Below are 22,479 nucleotides of genomic sequence, written 5' to 3' on the forward strand. Positions count from 1 at the left end.
TAAGACTTGTGGTTTTTTTCAAGAAATACATTAAAGTATTTACTGTAAAAAATTGTAAATCTGTAGAAGTATTTGGAGTGTAACAGCAAAAGCCACCATTCACCGGACCTTCCTCCCTGGGCACTGCCTCCCCAGAGGTGCCCACTGTTACTCTCTGCTGTGAGAGGTGGTGGGTATAGTAGCTAAGAGTTTTTTGTTGTTGTTGTTGTTTTTTAAATAAATTTTTAAAAATAAATTTTTATTAAAATTTTTTTTTAATGTTTATTTTTGAGAGAGAGAGAGAGAGAAAGAGCACACAAGCAGGGGAAGTGGGGAGGGAGAGAGGGAGGCAGGGAGTCAGGATCTGAAGCAGACTCCATGCTGACAATGCAGAGGCCGACTCAGATCTCAAACCCACGAACCAAGAGATCATGGCTTGAGTGGAAGTCTGACACTTAACTGAACCACCCAGGTGCCCCTAGTAGCGAAGAGTTGACCCTGGAGCGGGCTGTGTGCTAGCCGCTTAGCAGCTGCGTGGCCTCGGGCAAGTTACCGACCCTTGCTGTTCCTCACTTCCCTCTTTTGCAGCAATGATGACCTATGTTCCCTCCTCCCAGGATTGGTGTGACGGTTACATGAGTGAAACTATGTGAAGAATCTAGAAATAGTGTTTCACACAGAGACAGTGCTGTGGAAATTTCAGCCATTACTGTCCATCGTCATCGCTGCCGTCTTCAGTGCTATCGTCCGATTGGCTTGTCCTTCCAGATCTTTTCTGTGTGATTACAGTCCTCTCTGATACTTAGAAATTAGAGGGGCACCAAATTCTCTGTTTGACTCAGCGCAGAATGGCCACGTCAAGATGCGAACTTGGCCCAAACTGAGTATTACCATGAACTCCTCTGGAGATAAGAATGAAGTATTTATCAGGCCTTGCAGTTTTTAATGGAATTTTATTAAAATTTAAAAATTATTATTTTATTATTAAACATGTTAGTAGTAAAATTAAAAGTTTTTGACATCATAGTTTAAGAAATTTCACATTGTAGTGCAAGGATTCTACTTTGCACCATTAGTTTGCTCCTGATGTTTGCCATAAGTAGTTGTTATTTTCAGTTGACTTTGGGAGGAGCACATTTCTTTTTTTTTTTTTTTTGGTAATGCTGTCTTCTTTTCTTCTTACTCTTCTTTACATTTTGTATTTTATGTTAACCAAAGATAATTTATTATAAAGATAAATTGTTGTATGTAAAGACTTGGGAATCTTTCGTAGTGAAATTTTGAATTGGCAAGGTAGCATCTTGTTTCTAATTCATCTTCAAGAAATGTGAAACCTTTCCAAACAGGACATTTAAAAAAGACTAATGACCTAAGTGGAATTAAGTAGCTTAAAAATTAAGTACTGTCCATCAGTGAGGGTAATGATCTCAAGAATTGTGGAATATCCGTGCTTGAAAAATTACACGGCTATCAAAACGAATGAAATAAGTACATTTGTACTTATTATCGTGGATGGAAGTCTCTGATACATTAATAGAGCAAGTTTCACAGCAAAAACCAAAACAAATACCAAAAAACTGTATCTCCTCCTCCGCCTGACAATCTGTTTATCTACTGGTGCACAGAAACAGTCTGGAGGGGCCACAGCACACTGTGAAGGGTCATTATTCCTAAGGAGAGGAAGTGTGGGGTGTAGGCTTTCACTTTTCACCCATTAGGCTTCTCTGTTGTCTGAACTTTTAATAATAAGTATTCATTACTTTTATAATTTCTAGTAAAACAAAAGAGGTTCATGTCACCCCCAAATCCTTAATTTTCACTAATTGAATGAAGATATTATGTATTTTCCCTCGGTATGTCTGGACCTGCTTTTGCTTTTTAATCAGTGCTGCTTTTGGGGAGTAATGAAATCTGTCAATTACTGCTTGTTTTTGTAGGGAAAGGCTTTCTTTTCTTCATCATCGTAATGATTTCATTTCCTCCAGTACCTGAGGGAGTCCTGCATGTGTCGTAACCGTAACTGTAACCGTAACCGTAGCGTGAACCCCCACCGCCAAGCTTCCTGCTCTAAAACTTCTAGTCTCTCACTTGGTAGCCAGGATGTCAGCTCCGCTTGTGTAGACCAGTGTGTTCTTAACTTCACATTTATTTCTTGTTTAGAATCTCCAATCCTTGAACAAATTGATTTTTTCCACCATCCTGCAGCTATTTTAATCAGAAAGTGTTTGAAGGACTGAAAGGTTATTTGGTTTTTTTTGTACTTTCATCTGCTCAGTGAAAATAGCATTATCATTTTTTCAACTTTGAAAAGTAATTACGTGAACACTAGCCAATTCAAATACAGAAAAATAGAAAGAAGGTATATAATCACCATAAATCCCATACCCAGAGAAAATATCACTAACATATGATTGATATCTTTCTAGTTACCCCTTTGTGCCCTGTCTGTCTCTTACCTAGAATCACACACACACCTGTTATGTGGTATGTATATTAACATGAACCACAACATATTTTCTCCCACAGTCTCTTTTTACTTAATATGTCATTGACATCTTTTTTTTTTTTTTAATGTTTATTCATTTTTGAGAGACAGAAAGAGAGACAGAGCATGAGTGGGGGAAGGGCAGGGAGCGAGGGAGACACAGAAACCAAAGTAGGCTCCAGGCTCTGAGCTGTCAGCATAGAGCCCAATGTGGGGCTCGAACTCAAGAAGTGTGAGATCATGACCTGAGCTGAAGTCGGACGCTTAACCTCCTGAGCCACCCAGGGGCCCCATTCTTTTTTTTTTTTTTTTTTTTTTTAATGATTTAGTTTATTTATTTTTGAAAGAGAGAGGGAGCGTGAGCAGAGGAAAGACAGAAAGAGAGGGAACAGAGGATCCAAAGCAAGCTCCATGCTGACAGCAGTGAGCCTGATGAGGGCTCAACCGAATAAGCCACCCAGGTGCCCCTGTCATGGACATCTTTTCACATCAATATAGATACACATCCTTTTTTTTTTTTTTTAGGTCTATTTATTTTGAGAGAGAGAAAATGAGCAGGGGAGGGGCAGAGAGAGAGAGAGAAGAGAGAGAATCCCAAGCTGTGGGGCTCAGACTCCCGAACAGTGAGATCATGACCTGAGCTGAAATCAAGAGTTGGACGTTTAATCGACTGAGCCACCCAGGCGCCTCCCACTACAATCTTTTTTTAAATAGCTATATGGAATTTAATTCCATAGATATTTAACTAATCTTTGGTTGATGGGCATTTAGGTTTTTTCCAATTATTTACTACTATAAATAGTGCTGCAGTGAAGATCATTTTATGTACATTTATTCTTAGGATAAATTCCTAGAAGTGGAATTCCAGAATCAGAGGGTTTTTATGGTCAAAACTTTGATAGTTATTTATTGCCAAACTATTTTCCATAAAGATTGTAAAAATGGACAGTTCATGAATTTTAGATCAGACTACTCCATCAATAGTAGTTATATATATTTTTTTTAATCTTTGCAATATGATAAACAAATTGTATATAATTTTTATTTTGTTTGATGTCTAGTAAGATTGAGTATCTACCATCTGTTTTTGGCCATTTATATGTCTTTTTTGACTTGCCTGTTCTTCTTTTGCCCATTTTTGATGCATGACTTTACTTATTTCCTTGTAGAAACAATTTGCTCTGTAATGGGCTTAGCCTGAAATCACTTGCCGAGACAGTTTTGAACTTTCCACTTGACAAGTCCCTCCTGCTTCGCTGCAGCAACTGGGATGCCGAGAATCTTACTGAGGACCAGGTACTTCTTTTGTTTGTTTGTTTGTTTTAAGTTTTTTAGTTTATTTATTTTGAGAGAGAGAGCACAAGTGAGTGAGCAGGGGAGGGGCAGAGAGAGGGAGAGAGAATCCCAAGCAGCTCCATGCTGTCAGCACAGAGCCTGACGTGGGGCTTGATCTCATGAATGGTGACAACATGACCTGAGCCAAGATCAAGAGCTGGACGCTTAAGTGACTGAGCCACCCAGGTCCCCTGACAACCAGGTACTTCTTATCAGAGTAGTTGAAGAATGGAAGAGCCATTGCTTATGACGTATAGTTGTTTTTAAAATTGTAATCTTCAAATGTAAGTATTGGGTGGAAATACTTTAAAATAGACTCATTGAAGGTAACTGTTCTATAGTATATAAATAGTACTTAAGTAGCAGAATAAGAGTGCCTATTCTGTTTTATTTTTTTGAGCATTTACTATATGGCAGGCCTTTTAGAAAATGTAATTTTTAAAATGATGAATACAAATGTAATTAGAAAAACAAAGTGTTATAAGACTTATTATATAAGAATTAGTAGTTCCCCGTCTTCCTCCCCTCAGTGGCAACCGATTTCATGTATTTCTGGTAATTACTATTATATTTTTAAATTATGTACATATATTATTCTTTCTTATTTTTATATTGTCTTTGACTTCTTACTGTGGAAGACATGATTTAGTACTCATGTGTTTCCTCTGTCCCCAGACAAATACTGAGTTCCTTTTCCATCGTCCCAATGTAGGTAAATCATCATTTTTATCAGATTCATATCTACTTATATTGGTATTATTTATAGCTGAGCCACATAGTAAGCTGCAATTAAGTTTTTCCTTACACAACTTTTTGCTTTCCTAGGACTAATAATTGTACTTCTGTTTGCTTTGTTTTCTATAAACCTGTTAACTCTTTCAGCCCCAGACTTTTAACGGGACCGTCCATCTTTTCTCCAGTGGTTCAGACACAGGAGGTGACTTATTCCTCTCGCTTTCCCTTGGAGCCATCCCTTCTAGAGCCCTTTGTCACCCTGCTCCTTTCAGGAGCCCTGCTGCCTAGCTCTGACCCTGGAATCTGCATTTACCATCATCCTGGGGATTCCCTTCAGCTTTCTTCTGTAGTAGATCTTCTGTCTTCCGAACTCCATGTCTTTTCCCTTTCTTATCTGGGGTACTTTAAGAAAGGGAGCATGGGAAGTTAATTTATGATGCCTTGTGTGTCTGAAAAGATACTGGCTTCCCTCTATTAACTGATGGTTTGGCAGAGTACAGCATTTAGGGTGAAAATCATTTTCCTTCAAAAATTTGAAGGTACTCTTCCCTGTCTTATAGCTTCCAGTATTGATGCTGAGTACGTCACTTGTTTTTCTTTCTGGAAAATCTTTACTTTATTCTTAGTTATTAAAATTCATGATGATACTAATTAGTGTGGGCTATTTCTCATTATAGCATTAGAATTCAGTGGATCCTTTCAATCTGGAAGTTCGTGTCTTTTAGTTCAGGGAATTATTTTCATAATATTTCTTTGAAAACATCCCTCCCTTCTGTTTCTAGAACTCATATTATTTGGATATTGGATCCTTGAATTGATCAGCCTACTTCCTAAGAAAAATATTTTCTCTCTGATTTTTCTATCTGTATTTTTTGTTTTATCTTCTAGGAAATTTTCTCAAATTTGTCTTCTAACATTTCTATTGAATTTTTAATAATTCCTATCATAATGTTAAGTGACAAGAGATTCTTGGCCTCCTCTGAATATTCACGTTTAAAACAACTTTGTTTTTGTTTAATGGATGTAGTATCTTCTGTTATCTTAGAGTATTAAAGATTTCTGAGGTTTTCTTCTGCTTCCTGTATTGCTTTGTTCTCCTCTGAGTTCCTTATTTGAAATGTTTGATTTGGTCTTTGAACTTCACATTAAAGATTTTTCTTAAATGTTTAGATCCTTGTCTGTCCATTCATAGTTAAGGACACATTAAAAAGCTGATTGGGCACATCAGCTGATGAATGCATAAATAAAATATGGCATACCCTTACAATGGAGTATTACTCAGTACTAAAAATGATACATACTATGACAGGGATGAGTCTCGAAAACATTATGCTACTGAAAGAAGCTAATTGCAAACACATTTTGCATGACTCCATTTTTGTGAAATATTTCAGAATATACAAATCTATAGAGACAGAAAATAAATTAATAGGTTGCCTAGGGCTGGGAGAAGTGGAGGATGACTGCCAGTGGGTCAAAGGTTTCTTTTTGAGGTGATGAAAGTGTTCCAACGTTGATTATGGTGAATGGTTGTACCATTCTGCAAGTCTGTTAAAAATCCTGAATCTTGGACCATCTGTAAAAGACATTTTCGGAACAATTGGAGACGTTAGAACTGTATATTATTGTATTTTGCCACTGTTAAAGTTCTTGGGTGTGCTAATAGTATGATTATGTAGAAGAATGTTCTTCTTCTTAAGAAGTACACACTAATGTATTTAGAGATGAAGGACTATAATAGCTGCAACTTAGTGTTGCAATGTGTTCAGCCAAAAAGAAAAAAAAAAGTGTGTGGTGTCCATATCATAAAGAGATAAAGCAAATCTTGACAATTATGAATGTCAGGTGGCATTATTATTTAACTTCTCTGTGAGCTTGAAAATCTTAAAAATAAAAAGTTGGGGAGAAAAAGTTAATTGCTATCAAATTTGAAACCAGATTTGTGATCCTTATTGTGAGAATTCAGAATTTCCAAAGTTTCTTATTCATGCTTTATTTAAACAGTGTTTATTTTTTGTTCTAATTATGAACATAATGCTTAATGAGATTTTAGAAAATACAGAAAATGATATTTAAATTTTAATTTAAAAAATGTTTAATGTTTGTTTATTTTTGACAGAGAAACAGAGCACAAGTGGGGTGGAGGGGCAGAGAGAGAGGGGAACAGAGAATCTGAAGCAGGCTCCAGGCTCCAAGCGGTCAGCACAGAGCCCGATGTGGTGCTTGAGCCCACAAACTGTGAGATCATGACCTGAGCCAAAGTCAGATTCTTAACCGACTGAGCCACCCAGGTGCCCCTTAAATTTGAATTAAAAAAAAATGGATTGAGAACACAGCAAATATGGCCAGTGCTTTTGGGCCAGTGGGCTTTATTTTCAGTACCTACAGATTATAGTCACATGTCAGTAACTGGAACTCTTTTTTCTCAGGCTACTCAGTGTCTCCAGAAATGAACCATCTAGTCTTCTGCCAAAGGGGTGTAAGCCCCTCTGCTTATATTCTGGTAGCTGAGTGGGAAAAGGTGCTGGTAGTTTTACCAGTCATTATGTAAACTTTCCCATAATCCCTTTTTCAGATGACACTTTGCCCCCACCCTTCACCAGACCTGTTGTTACTGGATCCAGATCCTCTGGGAGTTAGCCCATTATATGACTTAAACTTTTACTCTTTGGGGGGTTAGAGAAGGAGTAGTTGCCAGCCCTGTGGTGTAAAGGAGAAGATCTAGGGTTTGTTGTTTTTTTTTTCAAGTTTATTTTTGTTTATTTTGAGAAAGAGATAGAGAGCAAGCAGGGGAGGGGCAGAGAGAGAGAGGGAGACAGAATCCCAAGTGGGTTCCGTGCCATCAGTGCAGAGCCCAGTTCAGGGCTTGAACTCACCAACTGTGAGATCATGACCTGAGATGAAATCAAGAGTTGGACGCCTAACTGACTGAGCCACCCCGGTGCCTCTGGTTCTAAGTGTTCTTTTTGGAGACTTTCACCTTATCCTATTGTTCTCACCCCTGCTTGTACCCTTGCTTTCCCAGATTCCTGGTGCTTCCCATTCCTTATGCTTATGTTCTGTGGCTCAAATTAACTTAATTCTTGGATTTTTGGCTTCCTTTAGGCCTAGGTTTTAGCCTTCTCTTGTTTGCTGAGTCAGTCACTGCTTGTTCACCCTTCCAAAATGTTGTTATAGAAAAGCTTTAGCACAGCTGATACCTTAAGGTTAACATCCTTCCTGAGAGAGAGTTTTGGGAGTCATACTATCTGAATTTGTTTTTTGTAGCTGTTTCTGACTTTCTGTGACCCTGAGTAAGTCACTTCTTTGTGCCTTGGTTCCTTCCTTCCTTCCTTAACAATTTTAAGGTATAACTAACATACAGCAAAATTCAGCCATTTAAAGTACACAAAATGAGGTGCCTGGCTGGCTTAGTCCGTAGAGCATGTTACTCTTGATCTCAGAGATGTGAGTTCAAGCCCCACATTGGGCATGGAGCCGACTTAAAAAAAAAGTATACAAATCAATGGACTTTAGTATTTTTACAGAGTGGTACAACCATCACCACAATCTAATTTTAGAAGATTTTTGGGGTGCCTGAGTGGCTCAGCCGGTTGAGTGTCTGTCTCTTGATTTAGGCTCAGGTCATGATCTCACGGTTTGTGAGATTGAGACCCTTGTCGGGTTCTGTGCTGACAGCCTGGAGCCTGCTTGGGATTCTCTTTCTCTCCCACTCTCTCTGCCCCTCCCCATCTTGCACCCTCTCTCTCCAAATAAACAAAAAACATTAAAAAAAAATACTTAAAAAAAAAAAAGAACATTTTTATCACCCCAAAGAGAAACTCCATATCCATTAGCAAGTCACTTCCCACCCTATGCTCACTCCCACCCTAGCACTAGGCAGCCATTGATCTACCTCTTGTCTCTATAGATTTGTCTGTTTTGGACATTTCATATCAATGGAATCATAATATGTGATCTTTTGTGGGCTTAACTTACCATGTTGTCGTGGGTCATTCACATTGTAACGTTTATTGGTACTTCATTTCTTTTTATTCTAAACAATATTGTATGGATATATAGTACATTTGGTTTATACATTCATCAGTTGGTGCATTGCTTTCATTTTTTGGCTATTATGAAAAATGCCACTATGAATATTTGGGCATAAAATTTTGTGTGGACACATGTATGTTTTTACTTCTCTTGGGTATATACCTAGAAGTGTAATTGCTGGGTCATGAACTTTATGTGTCACTGAGGAACTGCCAGACTGTTTTACAAAGTAACTACATCATTTTATATTCCAATTAGCAATGTATGAAGGTTCTAATTTTCTGCATCCTCACCAACGCTTGTTATTGCCTATCTTTTTGGTTAGAGCCATCCTAGTAGGAATGAAATGGTATTTCGTTGTTGTTTTGATTTACATTTCCCTAGTGACTAATGAGGCTGAGCATCTTTCCATGTGCTTATTGGCTATTTAAAAATATGTTATGGAAATTATATATTGTAGAATATATATTACAGAAATATCTATTTAAATCCTTTGCTCGTATTTTGATCGAGTTGTTTGTCTTCATATTGTTGGCTTTTAAGAGTTCTTTATATATTTTGGAGACTAGTCCCTTATTAGAGACGTAATGTGTAAATATTTGCCTCTATTCTTCAGGTCATCTTTTCACTTACTTGGTGGAGTTGTTTGAAGCACAAAAGGTTTTAATACTGATGAGGTCTAGGTATCTATTTTTTCTTTTATCACTTATACTTCTGGTGTCATAGCCAAGAAATCATTGCCTAACCCAAGGTCATGAACATTTACCCCTACGTTTTCTTCTAAAAGTCTTAGGTTTTAGCTCTTACATTTAGGCTTATAATTTTTGTTTGGATCCAACTTTATTCTTTTACATGTGGCCATCCAATTGTCTTAACACCATTTGATGAAAGTGCTTGGGTTTTCTTATCATTTGAAAACAGTGTTAAAAAGCACTTTAAGCTCTTCACATTGAAGCACACTCCTTTCCTTTGAGAAACAGCCTGCTGATCCTGCTGATAGATGTGTAGATTGTTGAGTCTAGGTGGAAAATTTTACCCAAATTGTTTTATTCTAAAAGCATAACAAATCCTTCCTAGTAGTATTATTTACCAGGCTTGGTTATTAAAGGTAAATTAGAGGAATTTTAAAGTCTTTACACCCTTTGTTGGGAAAAGCTATTGATTATAGATTTGACTACTTTTATTTATGATCAGCCTTCCTGTCACCAGTGGCTTGGGAGAATGACTTACCATTTTTAAATAAATAAATTCCAGAAATGGGCCCTTTTGACTTTTGATTTGAGGCCCATGCTTGAAACCAATTTGTTTCCCACATCTTATTAATAATGGCAGGTTGTTTCTGATTGACAGTCACATAGGCCTCTTAATGAATCTTGCTTTCAGGTGTTCTAGAGGATGACCACCTCCAAAGTGAATTTCGTGTTCTGGTTGTCAAACTTGTGGTAACTGGCCTCACCTAAACTTGACAAAAATCTGTCCATCAGGTTTGGTAGCAGATAGAAAGAAACCTCACTAATTTATATATTGAATAGGATTGTTGAGCCTTTAGAGTAAGGCACTATTTTAGCTATTTTAGTTAAAAACAGAGACAGGAAAGAAACATGAAGATTCATTATACTATTCGATTTACTGTTGTATAGTGTGAAATGTCTCATAATAAAAGGTTGTTGAGAAGTACATCGTACATCTTGAATTAGAATCCTAAAAGTTGTCTGCATCTTTGTGATTGAGTTGGAAATTGCTTTCTTTGCTTTGCCTTCCAGATTCCACTGATCTCTGACTTTTCTCTTCAGGTAATATATGCTGCCAGGGATGCCCAGATTTCAGTGGCTCTCTTTCTCCATCTTCTTGGATACCGTTTCTCTAGGAATTCAACTCTAGATGAGAACGATGACCACATGACCTGGAGGGAAGTCTTGGAGAAATGCCGGGATGTGGTAGACATCCCGTTCCGAAGCAAAGGAGTGAGCCGATTGGGGGAAGAAGTTAATGGGGAAGCAGCAGAAGCCCAGCAGAAGCCCAAAAATAAGAAGTCTAAGATGGATGGAGTGATGCCAGGCAACCACCAGGGGAGAGACCCCAGGAAGCACAAAAGAAAGCCCCTGGGGGTGGGCTACTCGGCCAGGTAACTGAGCTGTACCCTGTCTGCTGAGACTCAGAGGCCCAGCCTGCAGCAAAAGGCACGATGCCTCATCTTGGGTCTGGGGACAAGGTTGTATGCTAGGACAGCAGAGGTGCTGTAGGGGTTAATTTTATTTTTCCTTTCCTTCAAGGACATTTGGAGCTGTTTTTTGATCTATTTGTGTATTTTCCTCCTTTCCCCCTTCTTTTGCTTTTTAAGTTTTAGACAGTTGGAGTAGAAATAGGGAGAACTTAACCGAGCTTTGTCACTGATCCTCATATGACCTTAGACTTGTAACTTCTCCAGTTATAAATGAGGGTATAATTATTACTCCTTCCTTGCTCGGGATAGCTGCGAAAATGAATAACATGAATTGCCTTCTACATTGCAGAAGAAATGCATCATCTGATTTCCTGTTCATTTGGTATTTGATTATTTAGAATGGCATCCAGCTCTAAGCCAATATTATTCTCTAACCAGTGAGAGTTTCTCTGTACGACTTATGCCTCTATTGCAGAAAGATGACTAATAAGTACTTTGGAGTGGAAGCTTGGTCCCTGTAGCAGAGTGCCTTTAGGAACTGGATGATTAAATTGAAGCAAGTATTGCGTTTGAGCCAGAAATAAACTCCTGTGGCCCTCATTACTTCAGCCTGAAATTCTTTAATTTTGATTTACTTTGTTTAACCCAGTGATTACTCTGTAGAGCAGTTTCTTGGTGCTTGCTCCTGTTCACTTTCACAACAGAGCTGTGTAAATACTACCCAACTTACTTCCTGTCCATAAATATAAAGACTAGCTAAATGAACTCATTTTTAGTTCCTAGCCCCATGCAGATGGAGGAACAGACATGATTTTTTGCCCTACTTGTTTTTTCCCATAAACGTAATGTTTGACCCTAGTATCGAGAGTAGCTGGGGTCACTCAGAAGACAGCATGGGAAGGCAACTGATACCTTGACCCATGGTTAGCTTTCAGTCTTAGATTAATCTCTGCCTTCCCTGCAGAAAATCACCCCTCTATGATAACTGCTTCCTGCATGCTCCTGATGGACAGCCCCTCTGCACTTGTGACCGAAGGAAAGCTCAGTGGTACCTGGACAAAGGCATTGGAGGTTTGAGACTCACCTGTCCTATTTCATCTACATTTAGGTGCATGTGTGTCCTGGCAGGAGTGGGGAGAGGGACACGGGGCAGGGGGAGATAGAAGAAGGCAGAAAGAACTTGAGACAAGTGAGACGTGGCTGTTCAGTTGTGATTTCTGTCTGCTTAGAGACTCAGGCCCAGCCTCCAGCAAAAGGCATGAGGTCTCATCTTGGGTCTGGAGAGAAGGTTGTATGGTAGGATAGTAGAGGTGCTCTAGGGGTAATTTTATTTTTCCTTTCCTTCAAGGACATTTGGAGCCATCTTTTTATCTATTTGTGTGTCTTTTTCTCCTGTCTCCCTTCTTTCACTTTATAATTTTTAGACAGTTGAAGAACTAACATAAGGAGAAGTTAATCTAGCTTTGTCACTGATCCTAATATGACCTTAGACCTATACGTCTTCAGTTATAATCGTGATCTCTGGTGGATACAGCAGAGAACAATTCAGGTGGAGCTTCCTTCCTGAGGGAGAGGTAGGCAAACACTCACCCTTTTTCTTTTTCCTAAGAGCTGGTGAGCGAAGAGCCTTTTGTGGTCAAGCTACAGTTTGAACCTGCGGGAAGACCCGAATCTCCAGGAGACTATTACTTGATGGTTAAAGAGAACCTGTGTGTAGTATGTGGCAAGAAGGACTCGTACATTCGGTGAGTGTGGGGTCTGGCCACCCAGATTCTCTGCCTCTGATGGAATTTGCCTTTGTAGCCACATATGGAACCCTCGGGGGCCTTGGTTGAATCTGTCCACTTTGGCTGAAAGACTTGTCCATGGCGGTCATCCCAGTTTTCCTGAGAGCTTCTGAACTCTGTGTGGCCTTGCTATAGTGTCCCCCACCTATCCTGAGACCAGTTCTTGGTTTCCGGAACGTAACACTCTTTCTCAGTGACAGTTTGCCATGAAGAGAGTGATTCCCTTTTGCTTATAGAAAGATCAGAGACCATTTCCTTCTGAAGCTGCCTTTCTCTGTGTGTTCTTATAATCCTTCCTTGAGTGGCTCACAAGCTGCACCTTGGTACTATTCGTGGAATACAGGCATACCTCAGATATATTGCAACTCTGGCTCCAGACCATCATAATAAAGCGAACACCACAATAAAGTGAGGCAGGAGCGCCTGGCTGTCTCAGTCAGTGGAGTATGCCACTCTTGATCTCGGGGTTGTGAGCTCAAGCCCCACGCTGGGTGTACAGATTACTTTAAAATAAAATCTTAGGGGTGTCTGAGTGGCTCAGTCAGTTAAGTGTCTGACTAGCTCAGGTCATGATCTCGCAGTCCATGAGTTTGAGCCCCACATTGAGCCTCTGTGCTGACATGACAGCTCAGAGCCTGGAGCCTGCTTCGGATTCTATGTCTCCCTCTCTCTCTGCCTCTCCCCCACTCACGCTCTGTCTCTGTCTCTCTTTAAAAAAAATAAACATTAAAAAAATTTAAAAAAAATCTTAAAGTGAATGAGTCAAATGAATTTTTGATTTCCAGTGCATGTAAAAATTACATTTACACTGCACTATAGTGCAGTAACATTATGTCTAAAACAACAGTGTATATATTTTAATTTAAAAATACTTCACAGGCACTTGGGTGACTCAGTTGGTTAAGTATCTGACTCTTGATTTCAGCTCAGGCCATAATCTCACGGTTTGTGAGTTCGAGCCCCACGTTGGGCTCTGCACTGACAGTATGGAGCCTGCTTGGGATTCTCTCTCTCTCTCTCTCTCTCTCTCTCTCTCTCTCTCTCTCTGTCCCTCCTCCACTTGCATGCTTTCTCTCTCTGTCTCTCTCTCTCTCTCTCTCTCTCAAAATAAAGAAATAAACATTAAAAAATATGTTAAAAAATACTTTATTGCTGGGGTGCCTTACTGGCTCAGTAAGTAGAGCATGTGACTCTTGATCTTGGAGTCATGAGTTCGAGCCCCACATTGGGTATAGAGGTTATATACATACATACTTAGAATACTTTATTGCTAAAAAATGCTAACCATCTTCTGAGCTCTCAGTGAGTTGTAATTCTTTGCTGGAGGAGGGTCTTGCCTCGATGTTGATGGCTGCTGACTAATCAGGGTGGTGGCTGCTGAAGGTTAGGATGGCTGTGGCCATTTCTTTTTTTTTGTTAAATTTAAAAATTTTTTAATGTTTATTATTTTGAGAGAGAGAGAGAGAGACGGAGCTTGAGTGGTGGGGGGAGGGGGCAGAGAGAGAGAGAGGGAGACACAGAATCCGAAGTAGGCTCCAGGCTCTGAGCAGTTAGCAAGAGCCCGACACGGGGCTCAAACCCATGGACCACAAGATCGTGACCTGAGCTGAAGTTGGTTGCTTAACTGACTGAGCCACCCAGGCGCCCTGACAGTTTCTTAAAATAAAATGACAATGAAGTTTGCTGCACTGATGGGTTCTTCTTTCACAAACATTTTCTCTGTAGCATGTGATGGTGTTTGATAGCATTTTACTCACAGTAGAACTTCTTTCCAAATTGGAGTCAGTCCTTTCAAATCCTGCACTGTTTCATCAACTAAGTTGACATAATATTCTAAATCCTTTGCTGTCATTTCAACAATCTTCACAGCATCCTCACCAGGAATAGATTCCATCTCAAGAAACCACTTTCCTTGCTCATCGATAAGAAGCAACTCATCAGTTAAAGTTTTATCCTGAGATCACAGCAATTCAGTCCCATCTTCAGGCTCCACTTCTGATTCTAGTTCTGTTGCTATTTCTACCACATCTGCAGTGACTTCTTTTGCCCATGGGCTGCAGAATAGATGTGCTAGCAGACATGAAAACAATATTAATCTTGTGTATCTCCATCAGAGTTCTTGGGTGGCCAGATATACTGTCAATGAAGAGTAAAATGTTGAAAGGAAATTTTTTATTTCTGAGCAGTAGTCTCAACAGTGGGCTTAAAATATTCAGTAAACCATGTTGTAAACAGATAGGCTGTCATCCACACTTTGTTTTTCCATTTAGAGAGCACAGGCAGAGTAGATTTAGCATCATTCTGAAGGGCCCTAGGGTTTTTAGAATGGTCCATGAGCATTGGCTTCGAGTGAAAGTCACCAGCTGCATTAGCCCTTAACAAGAGAGTCAGCCTGTCTTTTGAAGCTTTAAAAAAAATTTTTTTAACGTTTTTTATTTATTTTTGAGAGAGAGAGAGAAGAGAGAGAAAGCACGGGAGGGACAGAGAGAGAGAAGGAGACAGAATCCAAAGACAGGCTCCAGGCTCTGATCTAGCTGTCAGCACAGAGCCCGACACGGGGCTTGAACCCACGAACTGTGAGATCGTGACCCGATCCGAAGTTGGATGCTTAACCATCTGAGCCACGCAGGCACCCCTCTTTTGAGGCTTTGTAACCAGGTGCTGACTTCTCTCTAGCTATGAAAGCCCTGGATGGCATCTTCTTCCAATAAAAGGCTGTTTCATCCACATTGAAAATCTGTTGGTTAGTGGAGCCACCTTCATGAATCATCTTAGCTGGATCTTCTGGAGAACTTGCTGCAGCTTCTACATATGCACTTGCTGTCTCGCCTTGCACTTTCATGTTGTGGAGATGGCTTCTTTCCTTAAACTTCCTGAACCGACCTCTGCTGGCTTCAGACTTTTCTTCTGCAGCTTCCTCACCTCTCAGCCTTCACAGAATTGGAGAGGATTAGGACCTTGCTCTGGATTAGGCTTTGGTTTAAGATAACATTGAGGTTAGTTTGATCTTCTGTCCAGACCACTAACCTCTCTCTATGTCAGCAGTAAGGCTGTTTCACTTGCATCCCATTTATGTGTTCACTGGAGCAGCACTTTTAATTTCCTTCGAGAACTTTTCCTAGGCATTCACAAGTCGGTTAACTGGTTCCAGAGGCATAGCTTTTGGCCTGTGTCGGCTTTCCACATGCCTTCCTCACTCAATGTAATCACTTCTAGCTTTTGATTTAAAGTGGGAGACGTGCAAGTCTTTCTTTCACTTGAACACTAATAGGCCATTGTAGGGTTATTAACTGGCCTGATATCAATATCATTGCATCCCAAGAAACAGGGAGGCCCCAGGAAAGGGAGAGAGAGACAGTGCAATGGCCAGCTGGTGGAGCAGTCAGAACACACATAACATTTATTTATTGTTTTCACGGTCTTATATGGGCATGGTTCATGGTGTCCCCAAAACAATTACTGTAGTGACACCTGTGCTCACTTATCACAGATTAGCATAACGAATATAATAATAATGAAACAGTTCGAAATGTTGCAAGAATTACTAAAATATGACACAGAGACAGGAAGTGAAAAAATGCTATTGGAAAAATAGGGCCAGTAGACTTGCTTGATGCAGGGTTGCCACAAACTTTCAATGTGTAAAAAATGTAAAATCTGCAGAACACAATGACATGAGGTGTGCCTGTATTTGGATGACCTGAAGGCACACTTTGGGTTTTCTCCCTGGCTTCTGTGGAATAATTCACTTTCCTACGTTCTCTTCTTACAAAGTAAGACAAATAATTGTTGCTCTTAAGAGTTTTTCCTGAGAGCTTAGTTCTCCTTAGAAAACACTGCTGGGCCTTGATGAACCATGGAAATAGTCTGAGTGAGGGATTTCTCAGATAGAGGAAATTGGTTTTTTTCGGTCACCAGGCTTCCAGAATTTCAGAAGTAGAGGCTGCCTGCTACATGCTTTGAGAGTTATTTTCTAGATATTAAAGGCCATTAGTATTTTTTTTTTTCATTTCTCTGATACTCTTCCTTCTGGGAATACAATCATGGCAAAGGTGGTTATTAGCCTCCCTCTGCCATTGGCCCTCTGCTGGCTCTTGAGGGCAGGTGGTATGAACCTACTTCTAGGAGAGAGGAAACTAAGGCACAGGTAGCTAGGCAGGCCGAGAGTGGAATAGGTCGTACTGCCTGTATGTAATCTCTGTTGGATTGTGGTGCCCAAGGCTTCTCAGTCATGTTTAGGCCCAGATGAGACTCCAGTAGCCCGCCTGCTAGCTCCACAAGTGTTCCGTGTCATCTGCTAATGAGCGCTGCCTTCTGGGTGGGCTTGGCAGGAAGAACGTGATTCCACACGAGTACCGGAAGCACTTCCCCATTGAGATGAAAGACCACAACTCCCACGACGTGCTGCTGCTCTGTACCTCCTGCCACGCCGTCTCTAACTACTACGACAACCACCTGAAGCAGCAGCTGGCCAGGGAGTTCCAGGCCCCCATTGGCTCTGAGGAGGGTCTGCGGCTGCTAGAAGACCCTGAGCGCCGGCAGGTACGTTCTGGGGCCAGGGCCCTGCTCAACGCGGAGAGCCTGCCTGCTCGTCGGAAGGAGGAGCTGCTGCGAGCCCTCAGAGAGTTTTACGACACAGACACAATCACGGATGAGATGCTTCAAGAGGCTGCCAGCCTGGAGACCAGGTACAGAAAGGGTGGAGGAGTGACCCAGAGCACTGACCCTGACCACTCGGTGAGGTTGCTTGCCAGGTGGGGGGCGTGCATAGCCTGTGTCATCCCGTTACGTGTGTAATGGCTTAAAATACCACGGGACTGGGATAGTACAATCTGTTTGAGAATTGCCTTTCCATAGGAGACTTGTCTTCTGTCATTAACCCTTCCTTTTAAGGTCATATATGTCCGGTCATTTTCATGATTAGCAGGTGAGTTCAAGTGCGGTGGAGTTGTGCCTTAGAGATTCTATGCAGAAGGAAATCCTAAAGTCAGCACAGAAGATGAAAATCATACTCAAAAAATACCCTCAAGTCTCTGAAGTTGCCCACGAGTACGGTGTGTGTGGGGTTTTTTTTTGTCTCTCACCGTATCCAGATCGGTGGGAACTGAGACCAGGGGCTTCATGTTTGCTGTCTCACCTGGACTCAGGGTACTGGCCCATTGAATGGAATATTGGCTCTAACCATTTAAGTTACTTTTCTCCTTTTCCCTTCCTTCTTTGCTCCCTCCTTCCCCACGAATACATGGTTGAACTTACAGGACTTAACTCGGTGTTCCCAAATGAGAAGCTTATGGTCCTAAGAAATGAACGGGTGCGTGGCTGAGGTGAAAAAAATTCTGCATCACCTGCTGTAGTTTTGCTTACCAACTGTCTCCTTTCCAGTCAGGGATTGAAATAATCGAGCTGATAAGTTCACCAAACAGAAGGCGATGCTGTTTGCCTATAGAGTTTTGTTACCAAAAAATCTTAAATATAGCAGCAAGTATCAAACAAATATTTCTAGATATCTTAATCTGTTTAACCCAGCTAATAAACTTTCTATAAATTGCCTTAATTAGTTCTTATAACAAAGCTATGAAATAGGATTTAGATTTCTTACTGGTAACTGCTCACCTTGTATCTTGGCATTTTTTAAATCTTTCAAAGTTAATAAAACATTACTGAGTTGTATTCTTATAGCTACCTTGTGAGTCTGTAAAGCAGATGTTATTTTCCCAGCTTTATGTTAGCTGCCCTGAGGTAAAGTCAAATAACTTGCCAGGGTCCTATGAGAAATTAAGGGGACGGGTTCCTTTAACCGGTTCCCAGATGCATTTGCTAAAACAGGCGAACTTCCCCTTTCACCACAGACCTTTCTAACAAATCACCTGCTGACTTGGATAGAAGGATGCTGGACTTGGATGTCTGGGACTGGGAAGAAGAGCTGTTTGGGGAAAGATAGGCTAGTTAGTGGCACTCTGGTGAGCTAAGCAATAGTGTCTGCAGACCCCCGGAGGGCACCAGCACTGCTAGGATGGGGAGGGGGTCTTGAGAGTGGGGCGTGCATGCGTGGAGGGGAACTGAGTCCGTGGGGTACCAGCTTCCTTGAGAAAATTAGCCTTTCCTCACAGGAGGTGAACACACTGTTCGCATGGCAACAGAACAGTTTTTAAGGCCTCCGTGCTTAGGAAGGAGGCAGGGATTCATTTTCCCATTAAACAGCACCAGCTGCACAACTGAATATTTCATGGGACTGAAACAGGTCTCTCATGGATGTGGTTTGGCATTCTTTTTTTTTTTTTTTAAGATTTTATTTTATTTTTTTTAAATGTGTTTATTTATTCTGAGAGAGAAAACAGCATGAGCCAGGGAGAGGAAGAAGGAATCCCAGGCAGGCTCGCTCCATGCTATTTGCACACAGAGCCCGGCGTGGGGCTCAGTCCCATAAACTGTGAGATCATGATTTGAGCCGAAATCAAGAGTAAAATGTTTAACCAACTGAGCCACCCAGATGCCCCTAAGATTTTATTTATTTATTTATTTATTTATTTATTTATTTATTTATGCATGCATGAATGCATGCTTATTTATTTTTGAGAGAGAGCGTGAGTGGGGAGGTGCGGAGAGAGGGGGACAGACAGAGGATCCGAATCAGGCCCTGCACTGAAACCAGAAAGCCTGACGCGGGGCTCGAACTCACAAACCGTGAGATCACGACCTGAGCCGAAGTTGGATGCTCAACCGACTAAGCCAGCCAGGTGCCCCAGGATTTTATTTTGAAGTAATCTGTACACCCAACGTGGGGCTCAAACTTATAACTCCAAGATGAAGGGCTGCGTGTTCCACCCACTCAGCCAGCCAAACACCTCCATCTTTTTTTTTTTTTTTTTTAATTGAAGTGTAGTTGATACAGGGCCACACAACATTACATTCGTTTCAGGTGTACCACAGTGATTCAACAAGTTTATACGTTATGCTGTTCTCATCACAAGGGTAGCTACCATCTGTGACCATAGAACGCTATCACAACACCAGTGACTGTATTGCCTATGCCGTATGGTTTGGCGTTCTTTCCGTGAGAAAGAAAACACTAGAGAAATGTACCACCTTGCATTTAACATTCAGGTATTACAGTGTTATGAAAACTTGGAGCATGTGGGGTGATGTATGGTTCAGAATGAATAATTAAGATTTTTTTTTTTTGATGTTTATTTTTTGAGAGAGAGAGAGAGAGAAAGAGACAGAGCACGAGCAGGGGAAGGGCAGAGAGAGAGAGGGAGATACAGAATGTGAAGCAGGCTCCAGGCTCTGAGCTGTCAGCACAGGGCCCGACGCGGGGCTCCAGCTCACGGACCAAGAGTTCGTGACCTGAGCTGAAGTTGGACGCTTAACCGACTGAGCCGCCCAGGCGCCCCCAGAATGAATCATTTAAAAGAAAGGCGAGTAACCGTGGAGTTAATAAAAGACCAACATTCTTTACTCGTCGTCAGTCAGACACTAGGGCCCTGTAGTGGGGGCTGAGCCTCGTGCAGGGAGGGGCCTCCCCACAAATGTAGCTCAGCCCCTATAATACCTTCTGTTGGATTGTGTGCAATATGTCCAAACCACTTCTTTCAAAAGGCAGGTATAGGGAAGATGTTTTTAAAAACATTAAAGTAACCAATGCTTTAGAAGCCCAGCCACCTCCTCACGTGCCCTTGCTGAAGCCCCTTGGCCCGCAGCATTTGGAGCCGTCTGTGAGACCATCCTGTGCTTGTTTTCCTCAGACCCTTGTACTTTGTGTCTTGCCAGGATTTCCAATGAAAACTACATTCCTCACGGGCTGAAGGTGGTGCAGTGCCACAGCCAGGGCGGGCTGCGCTCCCTCATGCAGCTGGAGAGCCGCTGGCGTCAGCATTTCCTGGACTCCATGCAGCCCAAGCACCTGCCCCAGCAGTGGTCAGTGGACCATAACCATCAGAAGCTGCTCCGGAAATATGGGGAAGACCTTCCCATCAAGCTGTCGTGATAGCTGCTTTCCTCCCAGGTTAGGACAGCTGGGAAGCTGAGCCAAGGTGGGAAAGTCACCTCTTCCCATGTCATTCATTGTCAGAGCCTAGTGTCGCAAGTCAGAATGCTAACCCACGCTGATCCCAGGATGCTTCTGGTGGAGCAAGGCTGTTGCTTCCAGGGGAGCTTACGGGTTTGAATTTTAGTCGGGCAGGGTGAGAATTCTTTTTCCCTCCCTCTTATTTTATTTTTGTGGACCAAAGGGCCTTGGCCTTTATTTTACTTTCTTTCTTTTGCTTTCCTTGTACGGACAGCAAATGAAGGATTCTTCCCTGAAGCGACTTGTCAAGTTGCTCAGGTTTTTAATACATCTCTTCCCTGTGCAGTATGTTGGTTTTTCTCAAACAGGGGCAGTCAAGGATTTTAATCTCATCGGGTTAGGAGGGGAGAAAACGTTCTTCCAGAGGTTGGAGGGTCAGATTTGTTTTTCCCAGTTCAAGCACATCTTCGTGATAAATTCCTTGGCTTTATGCTCTCCCACGACTCACCTGGTTGAGATCCATCCCATCTAGGTCACTTTGGTTTATTTCCATACTTGAGAATGCTCCCGTTTCCACGTCCAGGACCACAGCAGCGACTTCCTGCCATATGCTTCCACCCGAACACTGGAGGAAATCCTTTTCTGGAAGTAGGCCTTGAAGCTGGCTGGGGCAGAGAGAAGCATAAGCAACCATCTCTCAAGAGAACTTTGATACCTGCTCAGCTTTCCCTTTCATGCTGTTTGTTGTCTGTTTGTTGTAGTCCTCTTGTCCAGAAGTGCAAGGTTTTTAGCTTAATCCCTTTCTGAGAGGAAGATTATCTTCTGTCAGAATCAGTGTCAGGCCCCTTCCGTGTTCTGTGTTCCATCAGATTTGTAACACTGACCTCTTTTAAGCACTTAATTCTCTCCTGGAGTCCTTTGGTCAGGTTGCCTTGTGAGGATTTGTCCACCTCCCCTCATGCCTGGGACTCAGTTAATACGTTCAGATGTTCAAAACGGTGGCGTTTCATCTTTTTATGTGAGGCCACCACTTTGAGCATGAAATAAAGTTTTAGTAGTGATTAGTATTTTTTCTAAAGTTTTAGGAAAACTTTTTTACCTTACAAGATCTTAGAAATTTGAAAAAGAATTTTATGGCCAGAATCCAACAGGAGCTGTTTTGAAATCGTGCCCGAGTTGGTGATGGTTGTTCTAACACTGATAAATAAAACCTCTTCTAAGCACAAAGCTCACTGATGGTAAATGTAAACCTTTTTTCTTCACAGCTTTATAGAATTGGTAACTATTCTTGGGGGAGGGGATATTTGCCCTTCAGGTCCCTGCCGTGTGGGGGCAGGGTGTGCCCAGTGTGTGCCCAGACGCACCACATACAGTGCGGCCGCAGCCCATCCCCGAACGGTCTGCAAACGAGTGAGCACATCTTGCACTTTGCTCCTCTGCCCCTGCATTCCCCTTGTCCTCAGACAGGCATTCCTGGGATCTCAACTGGAAATCCTTGAAAATGAACAGTACCTTGGGGACGGGATGTTCGGTGCGGTTATGATGGGTTATTATGGGGCATGCGTGGCAGTGGCTGCACCCCATGCTCGGGAGTCCCAGGGGGTGGAGAACCACAGAGACTGAGGGGTGGTCGGCAGAGCAGGCAGTCTTGCCACAAGGTGGCACTCATAGATTTTGTTTTATATTCGTTCTTGAGAAATAGGGCTTTTATACACAGTTCCTGAACATAACTGATGACTTAGGTTTCCAAATTTGTGTAGCTGATTTGGGGTCATTTTGATAGGTTTACCAGAAAAACTTCTTCTTCTGAAACAGGGAGGAGGGCGCTTTCATTCTCTTTTCCTGGGATCCTCATGCCAAGAGGAGAGAAACACATACGAGGTCATTTAGGTGCAGCGGTTGCTGTGGGAAGAAGGAATCGATCTTGCCAGCAGACCTTCCTGCGTGGGCA

The 22,479-nt window shown here is 41.7% G+C and overlaps 1 protein-coding gene across 9 annotated transcripts in view; it reads left to right on the plus strand.

The window, feature by feature from the left end:
* The window catches only part of EXD2 (exonuclease 3'-5' domain containing 2), an 85,862-nt gene extending 64,107 nt beyond the window's left edge, over nt 1-21,755 (plus strand). For 7 of the 9 annotated variants that reach the window (XM_042989978.1, XM_042989979.1, XM_042989980.1 and 4 more), the window contains 6 exons: nt 3,634-3,760; nt 10,363-10,694; nt 11,698-11,804; nt 12,343-12,478; nt 16,852-17,208; nt 20,291-21,755. In XM_042989978.1, the coding sequence (XP_042845912.1) occupies nt 3,634-3,760; nt 10,363-10,694; nt 11,698-11,804; nt 12,343-12,478; nt 16,852-17,208; nt 20,291-20,507 (1,276 nt within the window). In that variant the 3' untranslated portion in view covers nt 20,508-21,755. The remainder of the gene's footprint in view (nt 1-3,633; nt 3,761-10,362; nt 10,695-11,697; nt 11,805-12,342; nt 12,479-16,851; nt 17,209-20,290) is intronic. The other 2 variants (XM_042989983.1, XM_042989984.1) reach the window with 2 other exon arrangements.
* The last annotated feature ends 724 nt before the right edge of the window (nt 21,756-22,479 follow it).

Source organism: Panthera tigris, chromosome B3 (assembly GCF_018350195.1).
Source record: "Panthera tigris isolate Pti1 chromosome B3, P.tigris_Pti1_mat1.1, whole genome shotgun sequence".
Lineage (NCBI taxonomy): Eukaryota > Metazoa > Chordata > Mammalia > Carnivora > Felidae > Panthera > Panthera tigris.